Raw genomic sequence first — 24419 nt, forward strand, 5'->3', positions numbered from 1 at the left:
TGCTCCTCCCTGCTCCTTGTTACACTGAAGTTTTTCCCCATCGTTTTTCCAAACCAAGAGTTAGTCGCCACGCTCGGAGCTTTTCCTCTGAGCGGTGTCTCTTCACAAGGCAGTCAATACTTCTTGCTTTAGAGGTGCACATTAACTGAGATGATATTTCTTCTCTCTATTTTGTGTGTCAGATGGCTCAGGGTGGGGGTTCTTTGTTTTTGTTTCCTGGCTGACTTTCATAAGAGTCTGAAATGTGTATCCACAGAAGCAATGAAATATGAGAAGAAAAGAGAGGGCTCCATTCATCAGCATTTCTTCTGGGAGAGCAGGTCTTTCCTACAGTCTTGTAGGTACTTTGAGTGCATGTGCAAATGTATTCATGGCCAGGGGCATGCCAGCCTGCCCAGCCACGTGCTCACTTACAGGTATATACTTCTGTCCTCTCACTGCAAGTGTTGCATTTAACATAGCAGCACCAATGAAATTTGCAGTTGCACTGCCATACTCTTGAGTACTGGTGTGTATTGTAACCTCGACCACAGCACATGAGGTCGCAGCCGTTGGACTGCTGGGCTGTCTTGTTGCACATCCTGCCCTGCGTTCCCACACTGCCAGTGACAGGGTCTTCTTCACAATAATTGGGAGATTTTTCTATGTACACTAAATCTGTATCCATGGGTTTGCGATAGGAAAGTGGCTTCTTTATTTTGAGGAAGGTGGGACGCTTGTTACGGCTTGCCCTCACTGGTTCGACTTGAACAGCTTCGTTGTATTTGTCCTTAAGGATGTAGCCCAGCTCCCGGAACTTAGGCAGAGTTGTCCAGCATGTTTTAGTGGTACAAGATCCTGAGACCCCATGGCACTTGCACTCTAACTTCATGTTTTCTTCCAGAATCTGTATTTGGAAGAACAAAGAATGATGCGTTAATACAAGCGAGAGTCTCTTCAACAGGGTTATTTGATACATATTGAATGACAGTCACAGATGGATTCGCTCTCCAGCATGAACTGTCACCTCACAGGCCACATTTCCACCAAAGCTGGGGCTTTTGCTTGCCTGGTGACACTGTTGTCCCAGGTAGGCAATGCTCATCAGTGTCAGCTGAGCTCTGCTGCAAAGCTCATTCCCCATTTGCGCTTCGAGTTAAGCGGGGAAGAAAACTTTTCGTAATTTCACAGCCCACAGAGCAAGGGTAAAATGGGACTCTCCTTAACCACAGTTTTTCATCACTTTCATTTCCAATAGAAATGCACAGTGCTTCAGATTCATCTGGTGTTACAGCTCTTTGACACATGGCAGTGAAATTAGGAACTGGCAGAAAATCACACTATTCCCTGAAATGCCGCATGCAGAATGCTTTGAAAGTTCAACAATAGGTACTAGAACTTGATTCTTGTAAACAGAGGTTTAAACATAAACTGCATTTCAGTTCTTGCACCTGGACATGACATCAGCTGGTGCAAGATAGGAACAAGCAGCTAAACTCTATCAAGGCTTATTCTTCTGTTGGTCTCACATCAATCAGCAGTGTAGAGCAGATGATCATTTATTCATGTAGGCATCATCTCTTCTAAATGTTGCAAGTTAATGCTCTGATTTGGAAATATAGGTATTATATTAATATACCATAGTCATGTTATTTGCACTTTCTGGAGGGTTTGAAGTGTTTTGTGTCCTCTCACAGGGATCATGGAGAAAACAAAATGCCCAGCTGCTTTTAAGAAAACTAGGTCTGTCTTAGACAGTAAAGATGAGGAATAGGTTTCATATTTTGTCATCAATTCTTGTTAAAAAAAAATCTACCTCGTTCATACTGTAAAAGCATCTCAAACACCTCAACCCCAGTGGCTTGCTCCACCCTGTCCCATGTTCTCTTCTTTGTAGAGGTACCTCATGCTTACACCTGAGTTGTCACTACATTCCTTTTGAAGATAACAAGCTTCATCTTCTCTTCCACCTTTCCATCCTTGACACTTTATCCTTGTACCTTCTCCCTCCTGCTGCTTGTTCATCAACCCACTCTGCCAAATGAAACTGGAGACCAGCTCAGTCCCTGCTGTCCATCCTGAGCCTTCTAACTGACCTCACTGAGCAGCTATATTGGGTCAATGCTAGAAAACATACCTAACTCCAGCAGTTAATTTCCCAGTGGTCTTCGCCTGAAAGAGGTCATAATGATTTTGATGATTAAATTCTGCCTAAACCAGCAGATCCCAGCAGTGGAAGTGGAGCCAGAGGGATTATCTGGGTTCAGGGAGTGGCCACACAGGTTTTCCCCTGATAAAGCCCAGCTGGTCCATACAACTGACCTGGGCAGCCTACAAGGGTTGGTTGTACCCTTGTACAGTGATACAACAACTTGAAGTAATCCTTTTTTACAACCCCTCTTCAGTTTTGGACATTTGGAAAACTTACCATTCAGACACTGGCACTGGCTGCTGCTCCAGCCTGCACTGAAGGAGCCATGTCCAGCTCGAAGGCTGGACATGTGTCCTGGGACTCAAAAGACTAAAATCTCAGCATAAACCAGGGGTGGCAAGGAGAAGGAGCACAACGGCAAATCCTAAGTGGTGCACTAACCCTGGTGAACATAACTCCATCCTGCTCTTGGCAGCCTTAGAATGAGTAATTTAAAGACTTCATGTAGTAGCTTATTATTCTCATACTTTTTGGTCTTCAGGCTGTTCCCATGTCATCTAGGCACAGTAATTGCTATTGCCTAACCTTAGGAGAGTTTGCAGCTGATTCTTTACTTACTGTTCTTCCTCTGCCCCTCTTCAATGAAGACAGGGATTTCAAAGGCATTAAAATAACTTTAGTCTATGAGTGAAGTGTCAGCACATGTGGTCTGAAGGCAAGATTAAAACACGTACAAAGTATAGGTCCAAGATTTTGACAGATGTAAACTTAGTACATATTGGGTCACATTTCATGCTACTGGTTTTAGATTCGTTTTCCATGCAAACTATCTATGAGTGCCCTAAAACCCAGATGTGAGAAACTTTTATACTCAGATCTACATCTTAACTTGCAGCTCTGCTCAAGCTTTGGCTTACATTTGCATTATCTTGTTATCTTGAGTTTCTCAGCCACTGCATACTTCTTTTATTGCTCACTCATTTATGAGGTAGTACACTAAGAAGATAGATGAGGAGAGGGAAAAGGAGTTATAGCGCAGAAACCGGAAAAATCACATAAATTCTTTTAGCCTCATTTGTACATTTTTAAAATCTCTCTTTTTTAAATCTGAAACTAGCCAGGGATGCATTTCTCAGCCCTAATTCAATCCCTGCTCGTGTTCAGGGGCTGGCCTTATATCCTGGTACGATGTTCAAACTTGCAACAAAATATTTCTCCCTTGCCTGCCATCAGGATCCTCCAAATTGACTTGAAACATTAATATAAAATATATCATGTGTCATCTACCCAGGTAGAGCTTTTTTCCTGCAGTGTACTTAAATAGCCTAAATTGCCTTTCGGTCTGTTTCATTAACAGCCCATTACAGCCAGCAACCTCTGAGAGAATTAGTAGTTCCACTGAAAGAGCTGAGCAAGCGGCTGGAGCAGTTCAGCAACTGGGCAGCCTCATGTTATGTGTTGGGCTCCTTCTTGGGGTGACATGATGCCAACCAGGATAGGCTTCTGCTTTCCTGGGCTCAGCTAATGCTGGGCACAGGCAGTTAGGATAAAAAGGAGTGGGTTTACATGGAAATGAGAAGTTTGAGCAATACTGGTTGAACCAAAGTGCCAGGGGTCCTTCTTAGGTGACAAAAAAAAATCTTGGAGAGGGCTGAAGGACGAGAAAGAATGCTGTCCTTTAACTCTGTGACACATTTATTGGTTTGGCTTGTAGGTGGCACTTTCTAAGGTTTACTGGCCAAGCCTCTCTACGCACTGTTGGGGCTGCATCTCCGAAACACTGTGCTAAAATCTGCCTAATTTGGGTCAACTTTCCCTTTTAGTTCTGCATTTCCTAACCCAGCCTCTCTACCTTTGCCTCATAAAGCCTTTTGTAGGTTCTGTTCTTGTCTATATAAACTTCTCACTGGTGCTGTCTTTCAATGTGGGGTTTTTCAGATTCAGCCAGAGATGAACTGACCCTACCACCCTTAGGAAATAGGCTATGTGTAACTTGAACTGTCTGTCTTCAGCAAAAGCCTGCAGTGTTGGTCAGATAGTTTTGTTGTACTGTGACATCAGGTGCTTGGACTATTCATTTTGCATTAAAATATGTGGACAGTGGTATTTTAGTACCATTCTAGTAGCCTCTGATAAACCAGTGCCTTTATAAATTGAAGATGAGAGTTAAAAAGAAGGAAAAAGATAAACAAGGGGATTCCTTGAGTAGGGACAAGAGGCCTCAGTCTTTCCTTTGATTTCCATGAACCAAAAGAAATGCTCTACCCCTTAAGAACTCAGTCTGGTTAAAACCAGAAAGCGTTCTTCACCTGTCAAACCAGGATATGTGTCTTTGAAGGTATTAACCAGCAGCTCTCACTTTTTACATTAGATTAAAACTTTATATATGTTTAGACTGACTTTTCCTAAAATGTAAGAGCCTGAAGGGCACAAAATTTAAATCCTAGATCCTCTGTTTCTTACCAAATGACCATATCCAGCTCTGTCAGCCATGGAAAGTAAATCTGTATGCACCAGTGAATGCTCTGAACTGGATTAAATGTGAACAAAGAGCCGGAGTTCTTTTAGCTTTGTCCACTTTTTCTTTGAGCTCCTACAGTAAACTGTCAGTACTTGTTTGTCTCTCCCTCTCCCCCCTTGCCATTAGCCTCTGGGAAATAGTTTGTGTGAAGAGAACTTGTGCTGGCTCTCTCTATTGATGTTATCTTCAGATATAGTACCTTTGGGCACTGCCATTAGCAACTTAACATGTTTTTTCTTCACCTTTGGTTTTGCGGAGAATGTGGAGGGTGTATCATGTGAGGGTGGCAAACACAGATCTGGAGAACCCTGCAGCCCAGGAGCTGCATGGGCTGGCACCACCGCTGTGGTCCTGCAGCAGTGGCCAGGGCACCTCGTAGCTGAGCCAATGGGCCTAGTTTCCAGTGAGACCAGCAGAAAGCGCTGGCTGGTGTGACTTGGCACTGGAGTGGTATTTCCTCTCGAGTGCTGCCCTGCAGCCATATCAGAAGTGTGCCCTCTGGGTTGTGAGATGGGTGCTGTGGGTGTTCGGGTCAGAGCAAATGGAGTTGTGATGTGGCTGGTGTGCTCAGAAACACGGGTCACCCTCATGCAGTGGGCGTTCTGAGCTCAGTGTCTCTGTTACCCAGTCAGTCAGTGGTGTGTACCACCTTGGTTTTCCCTAGCAGTCTGAGACCCCACATGCCCATTTACATGTGGTCAGGTGCTGGGAACAGCCCTGGGTTTGATCACCAGAACTCTAAAACACTTGGTACCAAAGCTATCCCAAAGGACTTATATCTGAAATACAGTTACCATCGCACCTCCAGCACGTTCTCCTTCACCAACAGGATTCCCATAGAAACTAAATCCTGCCTCACAGTCAGTACACTGCCCATAGTGACTGAGGCCAGGGACCATTTACTGCTACATCAGAAATGGCTCAGACTCTAGTCTGCAAGTGAAGCAGATGTAATGAGTGAGACAACAGACACTTAATTCCTATCCCACCAAGGCCATAATCTTTCCTAATTTTGTATGACATCAGATCATCTGGGTCAGAAGATACCTGTCTCCTCCAAGTGCCTGAACAAATACCTTTGCTATACATGAAAGAACACACCACTATTGGCAAAACAGCAGTGGTTTTTCACTCTGGAGAAGAGCATGCCAGGGGCTGGGGAGCAGTCACACCATTTCTGTGGGCTGGGGAGGCCAATGGACAGGTGCAAATCTGCCCCTTTCAGCTTGTGGCGTATGAGGACTCATGATTTATATTACCTTCAGAGGCAATTGTAGCTGTAAGACAAAGCTACTCAAACTTCAGGAATTATATTAGAGATGTGGGTTTCTGCTTTTGAAGGATTCATTGAAGAAAAATATTGTTTAAAGCTACTACAGTAAAAATACATACAGTAAAGCCATGTCATAGTCTTTGAACAAATTAGCTTACTTAAGAACCAAAAGGATGCTGCTGTTTAAGTAACTTGCAGGACTCTCTTAACACCAGAGCTCTAAAACTCAAGGAAATAATACTTTGTGCTTTTTGCAAAACAAAATGATTGCAGAACAAAAATGAACACAGCATAAAACAAGAAACACTGCTGCTGAAGAGAAAGCCTTTGAAAGCTTTAAGAAATGTCAGAAACGGCATAATAAAAAAGTACTCTATTTCAAGTTTGAAGTTAGCAAAGGTATATTGAAATGGAAAAGATTGATTCCCATCAGTGGATATCTATTCGCTAACTATATTAATAGAGCTTTTGTAACATGTGTTCTGTAGAAACACAACATATTTTGCATTGATATCCTATGGTAACTAACCGGGGATGGGTTTGGAACCAATTGTGTCCCATATTTAGAGTGACTTATTCCAGTCTTTCATATTTCATTTGAACATATTATGAAGACCTTATTAAGCACAGCCAAAATATCTTTTTTCCTTTTTCTTATGTTTTTGATTAATAAATCTGTGCTGAATCTGTTAATAAATCTGTACCTGAAGTCAGTATCAAACAGATGTGATAGGCTGAGTTGTGACTATCCCAGAAACACGACTGCCCTGGCAGGTTGAGCCATTTTTTCACTACAAGAGACTTTTGGTTTCAAATACAAAATGACTGGGAAATCTCCACAGCACGTGACCTACCTCCATCACGTCACCACTGCACTTCTCTCAGACTAGGGCTCTAAAGAAAATCAGGCAACATGCTGCTCTGAGGACAAATAATGAAGACTGCCAAGAGAACACTGCTAAATGACAGAATTCTGGAAGCCTCACAGATGGGTGGTATTTCCCAATACCATCATCTGCCCTCAGGAATGGAAACCCTGCTTTAAAGAGCAGAAACACTTTTTCCAGATTCTAACTCATGAGATTCTTAAAAATTAAGACTTCAGAAATTTTTGTGCTCTCATAAGCTTAACCTTTTTTTTGTACTATTGCTGCCTTTTCCCTGTGCCACCACAAAGCAATAGGCTCCTTACATTTCTTATATGCATTTTATAGAGTTTTATGATTATTTTTATACTTTCTGTGGTGGAATATTGGTTGCCCTTTACTTCAGCTTTATAAAGCAGTTGACCATATGCAGCAATGATTTTGTACATATAGCTTCTATTTCCACAATACATTAAATAAGTAAAGTCAAAAATACACATTAGTCTTTCTGCATGGTCACAGCACTTGTGCACTGTTGTCAGCACACGCAGTGAAATGTGCTTCTCTTTCCCTTTGCATTGTTTGAATTAGAGGACAGGAGACCTGGTACCCTTCATTCAATGACTAGCACTGTGCAGAATAGCAAATGAGCTCTGAGAGCAAGGCCAGTAAAAACCGAGAGGAATGCAGCAAAAAATGTTTTGTCCTGCATATTTTTCTTATACTTCTGATAACCTTCATGACTTGCAATGCACTAAATCAATTTATCACCACTTCTGGGACCCAAACCACCAAAAGAGCAGTAGAAAGTAAATGTCACAGGATACTTTCATTGTAAGTTTTGAAGAATTGTTACACTTAGCATAAAGAGGACATAGGTGTTTGTAAAAAGAGACATTTAATAAGGCAGATCCTCAGACAACCTCTTCTCAAATTAAACCATAAGGCATGGCACTTGCCTTTTTTCACGCTGTAGGAACTACTATGTGAAACAAAAAAAGGTGTCTTAATATTAAGCTTTCTGTTGCTTCCAGAGATCCTCCTTAGGAGAACACCTTATATCCCACCATAGCTGCTCCTAGGATGAACCTCTGCCAAAACCCTCACAGTTTTGCAAAAGTACCTATGAGAGTGGATTCCATGTGTGTGGCTCAGAGTCTGTATCTAGCTTGCTCATTCCTCAGTATTTTTCTCTGACAGCTCTGCAAATCTAATCATGGCCCGTGAAAGTCAAATAAGGTTCTTAAGTTTTTATTTATCTTCATCAAGATAGTGCTTGCAGAGATAGTGGGCATGATGTGGCAACACCTGATGCTGATAGCTCAGCAAAATCTGATCTGGATTCGTGAGGAATGATACATGCAGAAATCCACATGGGATTGCCACGTCAGGCAATCCCTCCTTGGAGCAGGTCTCATGCCAGGTATTCTCTTCTCCCTCTCCCTTTTGCATCGTGTCTGATAACAGCTGCAAGCTAGCCTGTGGGATTCCTTGCCTTTTTACGTCCTTCATGAACACATTCCAGGTTTCTTTCCCCAGAGAGAAAATACCTGAACCCTGTCTCTCTGTCTCTGGTCATCAAAATATGAATCGAAACCATGAATTCAGGAGCTGGAATTGTAAGCTTCAGGTTGAGTTTTGCAGACTCTTAAGGGACGTGCTGGGTGACAAAGTTCTCTGTGTAATATCAAATACAAAACCTTCCTCCCACCCTTCCTCCTGTTGGCAGGAAGTCCAGTTACAAAAATTCTTCTCAACTACAGATTACCAAACTAATGCTTAGGTAAGTTTTCTATCAGGAAATAGGCTCCAAGTAGCAAGTTTGTACTGTCTTTTGGTAAATAGGCTGTGAGATGGAGGGTTCCTGGGATGGAACTTTGTGCTTTCTGAGTTGCTAATGACGAAAGCTTGGTAGTTGACAGTTGGCTTGACAGCTTATTGAGGGGTTACTGCTGTGGTGGCTTCTTGGTACCTCTGTCTGCAGGACTGGGCTGACCCACACTTTGGTTTTGTGGATTTTTCTATTTCAAAGAAAGGCAATATTTTAACAGAAAAAAAAAATGGAAATAATTTGAGAAACCAAGTGTCAATGTGTGTGATAAAATATTTGTTTTTAAAACATAGCTTCTGGGAGACACATTATCACCTAGATTAGACTGGATCAGTGCAATGCCAAGGAAGTGTCATCACGGAGGAAGTTTGAAGATCAATCACAAAAAGGAACTTGGAAAAAATAGTGCAAAAAAAAAAAAATCTGATTTCTTTTAATGTGCTTTCACTGTTACTGGAATGTAGCTGAATTGTCTTAAAGACACTCAGTGTGTTATTTTCTATTCTCTATTTGTTTAAGTGAATTCACCTTCCACTTGGAAAGTGAGGACTTTCCCAGCCCCTCACTGAAATGGGATTGTGAGATTAAGGGAAAATTTATCTAGAATTGTTATTTGCTGCTGCCCAAGCAAAACTGACACTGTAGATATAACAGATTTTAGCTTGTGAATACGGAATAGTCCTGTTGTCTGGCCTACGTGAGCACTTCATACAATGAAGCTAAAAGAGACGGGAAAGGGGGATGGTGTTACACAATTACAGGTAGAGTTGGTGGTTATTTTATCTAATTTACCTTCCTATCACTACAAAAGTTTTCCACAGTACATATTTCCCTCTCCAGAAAGATACTGGGTAGCATGGTTGTGCCAGAAGTGAATAAAATATAATCAAGGAGTTTTGAAAATCAAGAAACAATACGGTGTTCACTGCTACTAGCACAGTTTACCAAGCAAATGAGACAGCAATTTTTCTGGATTTGAACATGCTATCAACATAACATTTCTTCTTCGATCATATCTACCTTCCTACATTTGGGTCACTAATTAAAAATTACTCCAAAATACTGATACTTCTAAAACAGGCCTCTATAATAGTGATCTGAGCAGTATTTTCCCATATATTAAAAAGATGACAAATGTCCATTGTTAAAAATGCCATTTTCCCTAATCCCTACTTCAGTCTAGAAGCTCAGTTCTGCAGTCAATGTATGGATCAGAGTAATGAAGTCGATGACATCTTAACTGAGTGATGTCTGCCAACCCTGACCTCTTTGAAGTCAATATAATTCTTCTAGCATCCTGTGTCCAGTGTGTCTGGTTTTAGTTTTGATCTTGGGACAGTGATCTTCATGCATACTCTGGGCTTCTAAATGTCAATGCATCAAGCTGTCATTAAAATGTAGGATGGAGTGTTCGGGGTTTTTAAAAGAAAGAAAGTAATGGTGCCTATAATTCATATTTTAGCATGCTGTTTCTGAAGAAATTGGAAGTACTCCCAGATAAGATGAACTAAACTTATTTTACACTCCTCATTTTGGCATCACAATGAATTAAAATCTTGGGGCTTATTCAGGCAGGGATGACATTGCTGCCCGTCACTTTGGGATATGCCATGGAGCCCGAGTCATTCTTCACATAGAAAAAAAAGATAGGGAAAACAGGAAATGACACAACTGGAATTCATCCTCATCACAGCTAATGTACACAGAGAGAGGAATGGCCCATTCTGACTCATTCTCACTAAACTTCATCTTCCGTGTAACTCTCCCCACTGGTAGTGAAGCAATCAAATGAAGTGGTGCTGGCATTGTACAGTAAAGAATTGGGAGCAACCAGGTAGAGCGTTTTGACAAATGTTTAAGTTGTCAAGAGTAAAGTTTCCAAAGAGTGATAGAAATGAAAATAACAGTCTTACTTGTTCCAGACAACTAATCAGAAAACACCTCCTGTGCTAAACTAATAAAGCCAGGTACTGGCAGGAGTACTAGTTGCAAAATAATATCACTTCATATTGCTTCCAAGCAGTTTTAACCAATAGCCACACACAGTTAATTATAGGTTTGTTTACTTGCATACCAGACTATAAGAGTTAACTCTTAGATACTCAGCACATAATACTATGCAAGGCATATTTCTCATGCTGAAAAATTTATAGACATTTCAGTTCTCCAAGCCAGCAGTTTTAGTAATCAAAGGATGTTTTCCCTTTCTATCAAGCTCTTCAGGTAATTTCAAAGTATTTCTACATTAATTTTTCAGTATTGCCATTATAAAAACTCAGTATTTCTTAACTTCTTCACTAACTCCTTTGGTCTAGAAAGAAACACAGGGTATCTTCATGTTTGATTCACAGAGAGACATTTTAAAGATTCAATCCTAACACCTAACATGCTGTTCACAGTTTGTAAGTGACACTGGAGGCGTACCCATTGCCCACTCTGCTACCTTCCTCAGCAGGGAAAAGCACCTGAGCTACGTCAAACTCACTCCCATTCCCTTCAGCCACACTATTTTGCAGAGATAACACGACCTAGACTGTGGCAGAGGCTTCAAACCCGTTGCCAAGGATGGTTGTTCCCTGGGTGGGAAATCACCATGCTGGCACATCAAGCAGCAGCTGCTCAGGACAGTGATAGCTATTCTTGTAATTTTAAGAGAAAATTCCCATTACTCCTCCAGCTAATCAGCATGCAATTATTTTAGTTATCATAAGGCAGCAACTCGATCACAGCAACACAATGTGTTTTGTGAACACATTTCCACACACTTGGTGTTTACAATTCAAAATATTCACAGTATCATAAAGTAACATGATTTTGGTGTTAATTGTAACATTTGTGCGAGAATAATTATTCCACAGAGATGACTTTCAAATTAAGTTTTATACGTAAGAGTTTTCCCCCTCCAGTTGCAGCTGGGACAATAGATCCACACTTCCATGTTTTCAAATAGCTTCCACTTATCAGAGATAAGATCCTACCAGCAAAGCCTATCTCTGTAGCCTAGCAGCTGCCAAGATCAGCATGCCCGTATCCAGGCCAAGAATTTTAACAAGGATCTTTGGCCTGTTGTCAATGAAAATTTCCTCCTATACAGAAGAAAGTGAATTTCCTGAATTTACACTTAATGCCTAGTGCAGTCTAAGGAAAACTCTTTTGCTTTTTGTCTTGCTTTTACCCGGCTTATTAGATTTTCTCCTTTTTATTCTAACAGGCATTGTAAGCAATAGTTGAAGCCTTTGTCTTACAGGTGAGCAAATACCTATTAACAGATATTCCCTTTTGAGGTTTACTGCATTGATACACGTAACTCCCCTCAGCCAGCTCACCCTCCAGACCAGACATTAGCTGCTGCATTTTTGTTATCAGATCTAACTCTTTGCTACTTAGAGATGAGTTGAATAGCAGCATCAAATAATACCATTAATAGTTCCTCTTTATAAGCCATAGCACTGTTCAAGGCCAGGTTGGACACGGGTTGGAGCAACCTGGTCTAGTGGAAGGTGTCCCTGCCCATGGCAGGGGTTGGAACTGGATGAGCTTTAAGGACCCTTCCAGTGTAAACCAGTCTGGGATTCTGTGATTCTATAAATGAGTCTTGGTATCAAGATAGATGTTTTTAACAAAGGGTTAACCAATTGCTCTTGCTCTAGGTCTTTAGTTCACAAGGTCATAGGATGCCTGTGACAACAGCATCTAAGCACCAGTTTCACCAGTACATAAACCCATCAATAAAAGAAACCATGCATGACTGTAGCACACATTTAGTGTATTAATCAGATATTAATTGTATAAATATCTCTTTAAGGTGAACATTAATATAAACTATAATCCTGTGAAATAGAATTGCAAAAAGTCTTAAGGTATTCCTTAGCACGGTTATTTAAAGCTATAATTTTTCTGGAAAATACTGTAAGACTTTGATTACACCTTTTAGTTTAAATTTGCTCTGAGTATAGCAAAACAGACTTGTCAAGTGGATTTGCTTAGAAAACAAAGCCTAAGCACTCGATGTCTGGCTCCCTTCTGCCTTCCTATCTTCTCATATCCCATTGGTAATGGCTGCACCTTTTTAGTCATTTCAACCAAATATGACAAAGGGTAGACATTTTAAAGAAAATTCTATGAAATGAAAGACCACAGGGAGCATACAAATCCTATAAATGCTCCTGGTGGCAGTGTGAATGCTGGTGGTGTTAGATTCACAAAGGCAATTCACAAAGAGCTTGCCATCACCTGTAAGGCATGATTTTGCAGGAAAGCATCTCCACTGTTTCATTGGTTACATTTCCTGGACCTTTTCTGTTTTAACCAGGGTCTTAATTCAAGCTTTTGGGCACATATTTTTGACTCACTACTGAACTTCTTTACCTACACACTATTGTGCCATCTCAATAGTAGTTTCTTTTATGACTGCAGGATTTATATACCCAAAGGTAACAGTGTGCTGTGACTCAATTAAAATCTCATGTGGAAATAGCCCTGTAACAGAATACATGGTTATACTCATAATTGTGTGTGGTCTTATATTTAGCATAAGATGTAGCATGCTTAAGGCAAGGCTAGTTTCCTTAGGGTAGGCCATCAGCTGATTGCTACCAAGAGAACCTATTGCTAGATCACTAGCAATAGATGTTAGCTTAGATCTGATTTAGAGTTTGTGAATACTGACTCTTCTGTTTTCCCAGAGACCATATGAAGCCCATTAGGTGCAGCTCATATTTAAGTACCAGAAGGCTCAGGGTCATTTCCATAACCAGTTCTAACGCAGATTAATACTAGCGCCTTTTGGCACTGACTGGGCATGCAGAGCCAAGCATCCTCTCTGCAATTACCTGAAATCCTTATCCTTTAATAGATCCATTCTACATTCTTCCAGTACCAAAGCAAGCCTTGTTTGTGTCCTTGGACTAAAAGGTTGTTCTTCATCTAATTGATTTTTTAATTGTTTACTGCAAAATACCTGGAAATTCTTTCCATTAAAGCAAAAGTCTGTTCCATTTGTACAGCAAATGCCAGCAATTATTGCTTTTAGTGAGGGTTCAGGGTTTCATGGCTTCAGAATTTTCTGCCACCCAGTGTCTAGTAAAGCATTTGAATCAAACCTTGGTTTAGCTTTCACCTTTACCAAGACTTCTATTATGGATTGTTCCAAATGCCTCTACATAGCAAGGTAACTGAGTTCATGTTACTGACTCATCATTGCAAGGCTCTTGGAAACGTTCCTGAGATCCTTCCAGCTCAGAATGTAGGGGTTTGAGCTGTAACTGGAGAAGATTCCAGTTTCTATCCCCATTGACACAGCATGGCAACATGGTAGCAGAGATTCAAGCAGTTATGTGATGGATGGGTACGCTTTGTCAGAGGTGGAATCAATGAGACTGCATCGTGCAAGATCTCCAGCATAATTCAGTGCAAACTTTATGTGCAGTATAAACACTGCCTGTTTGTCTATTAAAAATGTTCTCACTGAGTAGCCCGGCCATTGGTTTCCTGCTAATTTGGCCAATGCCTGCCTTCTGTTGGGTTTTGCTAAAATTGCTAAAATATGGAGATGGAAGTGTCTAGACTAATGCAAGGAAATCAGTCTTAGGTTTAGAACCCTAAATGTAAAGTGTAATAAATGTCATCTCAGGAATACAGGAGAAGCAGAACACTGCTCATCAGCTAGTTCTGAAAGTTTTGCAACAACTTAGGCCTAGATTTAGGTATGAAGCTCAAAAATCTTGAATTCTGATATAATTTCTCAATAAAACATCAAAAATCACAGGTTAATATAAACAGTACAGGGCAAACCAGCTATGCTCATGGGTCAGAGTTAGGGCTAATAAACGCTACGTTTTCTCTTAAAACTTATATTACATGTTCAGCATAATTTTTACAATATCCATACATAGCATGTATTTGCTTTGAAGTGATTATGCTCTGTGATAGCTACATTTCTGCCGAATCAGACTCTAAGAAAGGGTCACATCCAACAGTGCTGAAACCACTGGTAGAACTGAATAATCTATACAGCAACTGCTTTCACCTAGATTATATTCCCCTCTGAGTGCCGGATGTCAAGTGTGTGCCCTGTGGGAAGGAAAAGCTGCTAAGTGTCCAAAGCAAAAGAACTAAATTAGAAAATGTCCAAAATGGTGTGACCCAGCAAGTGGCTTTGCGGAGCAAATCCATCTTTGGAGCAAGATCTGATCATTTCAGTTATAAAAGGTGCATATATTAAATTTGGAATCTGAGTTCTTTGTTATTTATTAAGAGGCCCTGGCCCTCAGTCAGATGCATGACAGATTGTCAGATCTGGTACTCATATACATGAAATGCATGTTTTGCTCATAATGCCAGAATCCTCTAAAATTGCGACTGTAAGTAAGTGATAGCATTTATCATTCCCTAATCTTCAGCGTAAATCAGGAATTCAGTTTTCAACCACATAAGATATAAGAGGGAGCTGAAAGCCAAAATACAAGTGGGACCATGTATCACAATTTCTGATTAACTGAAAGTGGAGGACAAGTGGAATGAAAATCCATTTGTGTGGATTACTGTTCTTGTACAGCCCAATTCCCTCTCATCATTTAGACTAACATTAATATTCCCTTTATCTTTACTCTGGGCTGTTGAGAAGATGCAGAGCTTGACTGTCAAGTCAAGTTTTAAGACCTATCTAAAAAAAGTAGGAAAGCCATAAAATAGTACTTTGATGCTTTCAAATACAAACACAACACTGTACGAGTGCACAGGATGTGTATTTTTTCACACCTAGGAAACTGCCCAGCAGAGTCCTGTGCACTGCAAACACTCTGTAGGGACGGGATTTTTGGAAGTGCTCAGCTTCATCCTGTGGTCCCACCAACCTCTGTGGGAGTTTTCCCATTCAGTGAATTGGACTTCCTCCAAATTCAGTGCTTGGCCCTTCTGGGAATCCTTCTGCCCCTCAGCAAGCGTGTGGTGGTGAGGTTGCCAGGAAAGACTTTGTTACATCTAATGCTCCCTTTCTACATGCACTGAACTACAGCCGTGGTGCCAGGCCTTGAGGCTGGAGGCTTGGGGAGAAGGCAGGGGTGTGAAGCCCTTCTGGATAGGAGGGCCATGAAGCACAGGAACTGTAGGGTGGGACAGGATTGGTTTCCCTCAGATAATGTGCTATAAGTGAACCCAGTTCTATGGGTGGACACTCCTTCTCTTTGCCTGTACCTTACAGCCATGTCAGTGAGAGTTGTCAGAAGCATTTTTTACATGTTCCATTATTCCACCTGGTCACAGCGAGGCACAACTCACGTGTCTAAACCTTCTTGTAAACCTTCTCCTTCTGCCCAGTTTAATCTAGGCAAAATACTGTACACTTGAATTAACCAAGCCAGCTACCAGGACATTCTACATAGGCATATATAGGCATAGGACAAGGAGGAATGGCTTTAACCTCCAGAGGGGAGACTGAGATGAGCTCTTAGGCAGAAGCTCTTCCCTGTGAGGGTGCTGAGGCGCTGGCACAGGGTGCCCAGAGAAGCTGTGGCTGCCCCATCCCTGGCAGTGTTCAAGGCCAGGTTGGACACAGGGGCTTGGAGCAACCTGCTCTAGTGGAAGGTGTCCCTGCCCGTGGCAGGGGTTGGAACTGGGTGAGCTTTAAGGTCCCTTCAACCCAAACCAGTCTGGGATTCTATAATTCTGTGATTCTGTGTCTACCAACCTCATCTGTCAGGGGTCTGAACAGCTACTGTTGAAGTCTGTCAGAATTGCTACTGCCACTATCAGCAAGGGGCACCTACCTGCCAACAGACCAAGCTCCCTATCTTCCTACAGGAATGGAAGCATAGGAGCACTTTTCCTGGTCTCTTATTAGCCAGGTAGGAAGTCTAAGCAAGGGCTTGGTCATTCTGTGTGGAGAGTGACATGTGCTTGTCACTCTTACACACTCAACACATCTGCTGACAATGGAGGTCCAAGTGAGGGAGTAGTGAGGGGACCTGGATGTAAATGAACAAGCTCTTGATCAAGCAGGCAGCACTAGTCCTAGGTATGCTTCTCTCTCCATGATCCCTCACAGGAATTGTAACTACAAGTGGAAAGTTACTTCTCAAAAATCCTTCCCAACTTCAAACCATTCTCAATCGTTTCACAAGTAGTTAGAATCTACCAGTAAAGAGGAAAAAATTCATCAGCTTTGTGTTTAAGAAGCATCTCTAACACTAAGGTCTAGAAGCTTCTGAACACAAAAATCAGGAATATTTCTGTGTCCATGCCAACAACAAAAATCAACAAGGAAAAGAAAAATCTGTTGGGAAACGTGAAGTGCAATTGTAAGGGCACTGTTGAGTTCTGAACTCCAAGAAACATGTGGCTCTGCTGCTGATACTCTAACATCAGTTGATGGCTGGTGCCAGGAGTATGAGCGCAGCCTCACCCAGTGCTCTGCTCGAAGCTGGTCTCTAGACTCCCTGGAGTCAATGGTAATTCTCAGCAGCTCCACACAGGCGAGCTTTATCCTGGTGTGCATGTGCCATTAGAGACATTCTGATGGAGCTGAGAGACAGATGAATACACAAGTACATGGGTTTGGTCACTATCAGCTGTGCTGTGTGCAGTCATTGCTTAGCACCAGATCACAGCTGGTACAGACATGTGGGAAGGAATCTTTTGGTTCCAGCATGGGCCCCAAGTCCTCCAGCACACTGACTGTACCCTGCTAGCCAGGCAGTGTGCATCCTTGGTCATCTTCTGGAAACAGAGCTCCTTTCAGGAGCCCTTGGGCTGCTGAGATCCCCTGGAAGGCTGCAGTCTTCTTCAGGCAGGGCCATCCCAGCAGGGCTGCAATCCCCCTCCGCTGCGGGCAGCTGAACTGAGCCATGGGTGCAAGCAGGAATAGTGCCATGTTTTCACATGCTTTCAGGCCTAGTTCAGGCAGAAATATTAAACATCCAGAATGTCAGGCCTATATTCAGAAAACTGACAGATGTTCAAATGTTGGCTGCCTCTTTTATCAGTCTTGTCTCTTTTCTAACAATGCACTAGATGCGTACAAGCTTTCAAGTGGTTCATCTGCAAGAGCTTGTGCTCTGTGTGATTTCTTGTCTTCATGCTAATAGGCTAGTTAAAGTAAAGGGTATGTTGAATGAAGTAGGAATAGCTGTCTCCTCTAGAGAACAGTTACATTCTTGCGGTTGTGTGATGATTTCATGCTATGCAAGAACTGGAAGAAGTTCAGGAAAGTTATATGGCAGCAACCTCCTTTTGAGGTCAGAAGTGCTAGGAGGTGAGGGGGAGAGTGTCATATAAGTGGAGGCTTCAAAGAATGGCTTGGGAGAGCTCCTGAACACCATGCTTTCCAAATGCAGGTGATTAACATCATTACAGTTTTCCCTAAAGGATACAATACTGAACAGTCCATTATGATCATTGCATGATCCAATTCAGAAACACCTTCTGTTTTCTCATAGTTTGCTTGACATTTGCAGCAACTCTGTCAGGCATGTACTGCACTTCCCCTGCAAGCCTGAGAGCTGAAGGAGAAAACTGAAATGCTCCTGATTCAGAGGATGAAGGTACATTGCAAAATTAGTGCACCTGTGTATGCTCCAAAGAGAAGCTCTGAATAAGAATCCACCTTGATGTGCTCTTGAATTGCAAAAGCTTTCACATGCAGCCTGTGCCCATGATTTATAACAATGACTCATAATATTGCATTATACTTAATATGATGTAACGCTGATGCAAGATGCCATTCGTGGAATTTCAATGTCACAGAGAAAAGAGAGGAGAGAGCAATCTGGTCATGTACCTTGCCGTGCTGTCAAAATGGAACGTTTACAGTCAAAATGTGTAGAATCTTTCAGTACCTACTTTGCTATTTTTTTAGTAGCATAACTTGGAGAATAACATTTTTATTTCCTGGAGCATAAATATCTCTCAGACGTGCATTATTGTGTTACTTGCAGTAATTTAATTAACTTTGTACTTGAGAAGACAAATTTGCTAACAGATGATTCAGCCTTGCAATTATAACCCCTCACATGGAAGTTTTCAGGGCAAATCAGGATTATGCCTTTAAATTAATTCAAGTTTTATCTCTCTTTTCTGACCCTGCTGTTATGAATTCTCCTCCTGTTCTCCCTGTACTGCTTGCTTCTTCCTGCAGTGAATCAGCATTTCAGGAAATACTAATTCAAAGAGGAAAGACACCCTAAACTCTGCTTCTGGAGGTCAGAAACAGCTGCTCTTCAGTAGGTTTGACAAATTATGTGGGGCTTCTTGGGCTGCTTGGGGCCAGTTGTGTAGAGTGTACATGACCCCTGTTCTGAACTCTGCCCCTTCCCTTCCAAGCAGCCTGGGAACTCTGAAGTTGTGCCTGTGTGCTACAGAACTCAGTCCTGGCAGTTTGTCACCAAGACAGGGAGAGGAACAGAATGAGAGCCCTGTCCTTTAACAGTTACTGGCTCCACCCCAGCAGTGGAGGCATCATCCTGCAGGAACCATTGGCATCACTGGCATTGGTTTGCAGTGTGGGAGCAGCTGGAAGTGGAGACATTTTGCACCCGCTGATCTCAGGTGTGAGTGCTTCTCACTGCACCCTGGGTGTGCACACAAGTGTTTCCAAGCATTGCACTACCAAGGCTGTTTGAGGAAAAAACACAGGTGGATGTTCTCCACCTGTCACCTCTAAAATCCTCCACGTGTGGCACAGTCAGTTTTCATTCACCTCTAGAAGGAGCTGACGGACAGCTGTGAGATTGCTCCGGCAGAGTCATGTTGGTTTAGTGGTGGCCTTGGCAGTGCTGGGGTAACAGCTGGACTTGATGATCTGAAAGGTCTTTTCCAACCTGGTTGATTCTATGATTCAAAGAGACCGTTGTTGGCACCACAGGAGATAGAGAGACATCTGCCTAGGTAAAACAAAACTATGAGAAGGTGGAAAGTCTTGAATTAAGATCTCCAAAATGTGTGGATCAGACTTTTCCTGATTCTCTGTAGGTTTATACCATGCGGCATAGGTTGTAGGTTTATAACTCATGCCCAGCGGGCCTGCCCACTGCAGTGCAAAGTCTGTCATCTCTTGCTCACCAAGAGGGAACAGATGAATTTGCCAGTGATTCCTAGGAAGTCAACTAGATAATAACACACGTATGATTTACTAGAGCGCATCCTGAATCCTCTGCAGCTGGTGTAATCCTGAAGAAGAACCATTCCACAGGTCATTCGTGAGTGCCCAGGGCAGTGGGCACAGCACACAGTACAGTTTCACACTGCAAGACCAAAGTATAAGGGACTGGCTTGTGAACAGCATAGCAGTGCCTACAGGTGAAGATAACAAATCAATAAGAATTGAACATCTGGTTTATTTCTGGAAGGCCAGCAGGTGCCAGTCTGTCTCCTACATGCATAAATATCATCAAAAACCTAGCCATGGGCGAGTAAAACTAGACAAGAATTTATAGCCTAGAGGAAAGCCACCAAGAATAGACTGATAAGATCCATATTGCTCCAAAAGAGAGAGCACCACCTCAAGACAAGACAGTCTTTGTTGTGAAAGGGTTAGGTTGTGAGAGACCTAGCTTGCCAAATACCCGTAATGGCCTCCCTCTGCCAATTGTCTTTAAGTACTGTGATCTTTCACATAAGAGCAAAGCCCAAAAGGAATCTTGCTAGCAAAAACATCATTTATCCATTCTCTCCCGGATGGTGGAGGAACGTGCCTCTTCCCAGTCATGTTCCTCCTTCTTTCCCCTGAAGATTTCAGAGATTTGTTCAAACAAAGATCAGTAATTTTGCTCTGTAAGGGATGCAGGAAGAAGAGTAGAAATATCTCTAGATCAGAACAGTTCCTGAGCCTGCTGGAGAAATGGCAGATGGCCAGAGATAGCACACACCACTGTTCTCCCAGGTAACAATGCGCAGAGCTCAGTCTTCCAGGCACAATCCTTTAGGACAGCAAATTGTGCACATATAGGTGAGAAACACAAGGAGCTCATGTCATCAAGGCTTCTGAAAACAGGCCAGTTCTAGGACCAGCTGCCCTCCTTCTCTACCCTGGGTCCATACCTGGGGGATAATGGAGACGAAAAAATGCAACTTCTTCTTTTCTCTGTATCTCTGAGCTTTGCATTGGAAAGAAAAGAATTCTAGGCAGTAGCCAGTTCCATCTCTGTATGCAGCCGTCTGCAGGCTGCTGTGTCATTTCTGGGGAATCTTTTAACTGCCAGCACCTATCGAACACAAGCAGACCTTTCAAGGAAGTAGCTTTCCCACAAAGGTGAAACTCCTCTGCAGTTTTCTGTTTCAGTGGATTTGTGCTTGTATAACAGAGCAGACTGTGGATCTCAGTGTTTCACCAGGCTTCTCAGTAAGCAATAAAGATCTCAGATCATTTGTTCAGCAAATATTAGTGGGTAGTCCTTGATTTATTCTCAGAACTCAGTGTTAATCTTGCTAGTGGTTTGACATACTGTGTTTGCACTAGAGAGCAAGACACAAGCAGGCATTGGGGATACTAGACAGAGTAAAAACCATAATCTCATCTATAAAACTACTACAGTAGCATTAAATAAAAGAAGGGTTAGGCTTTTGTTTGGGGTGGAAATGGCTCTTTTTTTTTTTTTTCAATCTACTTGGCTCCAGCATAAGTGGAGATGTCTCAGAGCCCACAGGTAATTACTACAACAAAAATAGTATCCACAAATTTACTGCTGTTCCTAACTTCCTTCTCCCATTTGCTTCTAAGTCACACTAACATAATGCTCAAATCAGTACTAATGCTCAGTGGAGGAGGTAAAGCAGAGAGCTCAGAAAGCAAGAGGATTGGCATTCATTCTGTAAAATGCGATTAGCAAAACAGCACCTTCCGTACGGAGAGCGGCGCTGGACTGTACCGGCACATGGGGAGCAAGAAACAGCCCCTGGCCACTCCTCGCTGGTGTAAATCAGAGCCCCTGCACCACCAAGACCATTCAGTGTATGCTGGAGAAGGCCTGACCAGCAGGGATCTGAGGAGCACAGGTCAGATCAGGTCTTGCTTCTGCAACAGCTGCTGTTGATAATCAGAAAACTGGCCAAGTGGAGCAAACAGCAAAGGCAGCAAACCTGGGGCACCCAGTGCCCAGGATCCACAGGAAACATGTTGGAAGCTGCTGAATTCCTGTCCTCCTGAGCACTGGTTCTGGAGCAGCTGCTTTCAGCTTCCCAGTCCGAAAGAATGGGGAGGGGGCAGGCATCTTGCTGTGCAGAATGATAAAGCAAATCCATATAACAGTGTAACAGTGAGTCAGCCTGTGGCCTTTTTGCTAAAGTATTTTTATACTTCTAGAGGTAGTCCTCACACAAAGAGCAAGGTTTAAAGAGTTGGGTTGAAAACGATCCCTTTTCAAATGAGGAGTTCATGTCTGAACCTGATGAAAATCCCATTCACCCACACAGTAGCAGCAAGCTTTCTACCATAAAGTATCATTTGACTTTACAGTTAAAATGTTTGTTTGCTTTTTTCTTTTTCCAGCTGTAGAGAGTAACTTTTAGACAAATATGTGATGGACAGATGGTCCAACCAGCTCGTATAACTCACCAAGTTGCCTACTTGTCTACTGTAAAATGAGGTCAGCATTAAAGCACTCTGTAGTTGCTAGGCACCGTCCATGACCTAACCCATCTCCAGTCCCAGGCTGGAGATGGCCTGGGAGGAGAGCAGAGGGACTTACCTTCCGCCCAGCCTCATTGTTGTGCAGATTCATGAGTGTCCTTGCATTTTGCTTAATCTCCCGGGCATCCACAAACACTTTGGCGAATCCTATTCCGTATCTGATGTCCGCAGAGCAGCCTCCCCATTTCCATCCTTCCTCTTTATGGTACTGTCCTTGTTTTTCTTTGTCACAGCCACAGTCACTCAGGTTGCCCTGTGTACAGGCAGCTGTGATTGCATGTGCTACTCCAGCAGCAATGATGGCGTATGTGAATGCTGCTTCTCTGCTACCTGAAATCAAAACAGTGCTGTAAATACATGATACAACATGGTGACATGAGTTAGAAAAACATAGGCAAGCTCCTGCAGTGCAAACATCAGGAGGCTATTATTAGAAGTGCTGTAAATCTGCAGGCATAAGCAGGTCTCTACTCTTCTAAGTATTGATTTTTGTGGACGCTCACTTTCTGAAATGATAGCTCTCTATGAGATAGTAAGATATAAAGTATTGTTTAGGCAACTTCATATGTATATTTCCAGATGGTATTAGAAGTAGTCAAACTAAACTTTTTATAGCAACAGGGTGAGGTGGCAAATGCTCTAGCTCAAAAAGAAAAAAAGGAAAATAGGTGGAATTGGGAGTGAAATTGCTAAAACAACCACATTAAACTTCTTAAAAAATCAGAAATGGGATTTTATTCAGAAATTGAATTCTGCACTTGAAGGTGTTTGTACAGGAAACCAGCCTCTGTTTACAGGAAGAAAACCTCTGTTAGAAATCTTGTTCTGAAAATACCTGTACTGATCTGGAACATGAGGTTTTTATATTGTAGGTATCACAAAGTTTTCAGCAGTGATATTTGTGCAGACTCAATGAAATCAGTTTTGGGTTTAATTTCAAAATGTCTCAAAATTTAAATTTCCAAATTTAACTTTTCAAAATTAGGATGGAAAGAAACCCCTACCCTGTTGCAGGTACATGACAAAAGCAAGGCAAAGTAACAGCCTCCCTAGAGGGCTATGAGGAAGAGGTTAAGCCAATATTGATTTGTGCAACACAGAATCATAGGATGCTTAGAGTTGGAAAGGACCAACAACAGGCTTCTGTTTGGTTCTCACTTTAAATCTATGATTTAATGTATCTTCTTGAAGCTTTTTTGCATTCTGCTCTGTGGGTTTACAATGTGTGGGTCCTATAAGATGTGAGAGACTTTTGGAACTGGTTCTGCTGCACGAGGGCCCCTTCAAAACCTAAGGAGATCTGCAGAGGTCACCTATGTCTGTCAAAAAGCCCTTTAAAAAAAACCCGTGGATCTCCCAAACTAAGTAATTACCGCTACTCTTATTTCTCCGAGGTCAAAATCTACCCTTGCATCAGTAGGATCAGAATCAGGCTCTTAATTAGGAGAGGTGCAGATGGGAAGATCAGCTTCCCTTCTCCAAACACCCAGCAGTGGAGTTCTGGCAGAGCTCAGCTACTGGCAATAGTTTCTTATACATGAAACAAGCACTTTTCTGTTGTTTATTGGATTTCACAAAAAAATCATTACTTGGGAAAGCAATCTTACAAGCACTTCATTTGCAGCTACATCCCTTTCACATCCATGATCTGGATTTCTCTTACTTGCCACTAAATGGTTCTTCTAATGCAAAATGTTCACTTCCTTAAGGCAAAGAAGTACAATGGAAAACAAGATAACATAAAATCTGTTAATAGGCAACTTCATACCCTTTTATCACATAAACAATATTCCCACTAATACTGCCATGCACTGTATTTAAGAAACTTGTAGTAAAGTATCATTATTCCTCAAAGGATTTCTTGTTTCCCTATATTTAAAAAAAGTCACAAAATGTTGAGTTGTTGGGACTGTGGACTTTGCAGATGAGGCTTTCCAGAACTCATGGCTTTTTATGAAAATCTGAATGTGGGATAGAGATCACAGGCTTTAGATGGATTTGGAGTTGCGCTCTCAGTGCCTCTGTGTAAAGAGACCAGAGGAAGCAGGTGGAAATTGGGTCCCACTCCAGAGTGAATCCACCAGGACCAGCCAGGGCACCTCGTAGTTCTTCCTCCAGTTTATCCTCAACAATATCCTCACTATTTTAAATACAACATTATGAAAAATGCACTGAC

At 42.1% G+C, this 24419-nt stretch overlaps 1 protein-coding gene across 1 annotated transcript in view; it reads right to left on the reverse strand.

Annotated features, from left to right (window-relative positions):
- Positions 1 to 406: 406 nt before the first annotated feature.
- Positions 407 to 24419, reverse strand: part of WNT7A (Wnt family member 7A) — a gene marked incomplete at both ends in the record, with an annotated part of 34878 nt that continues 10865 nt past the window's right edge. The window contains 2 exons of the mRNA XM_080625503.1: positions 407 to 886; positions 22302 to 22573. Of these exons, the coding sequence (XP_080481629.1) occupies positions 407 to 886; positions 22302 to 22573 (752 nt within the window). The remainder of the gene's footprint in view (positions 887 to 22301; positions 22574 to 24419) is intronic.

Source organism: Psittacula echo (assembly GCF_963264785.1).
Source record: "Psittacula echo genome assembly, chromosome: 9".
Taxonomy (NCBI): Eukaryota; Metazoa; Chordata; class Aves; order Psittaciformes; family Psittacidae; genus Psittacula; species Psittacula echo.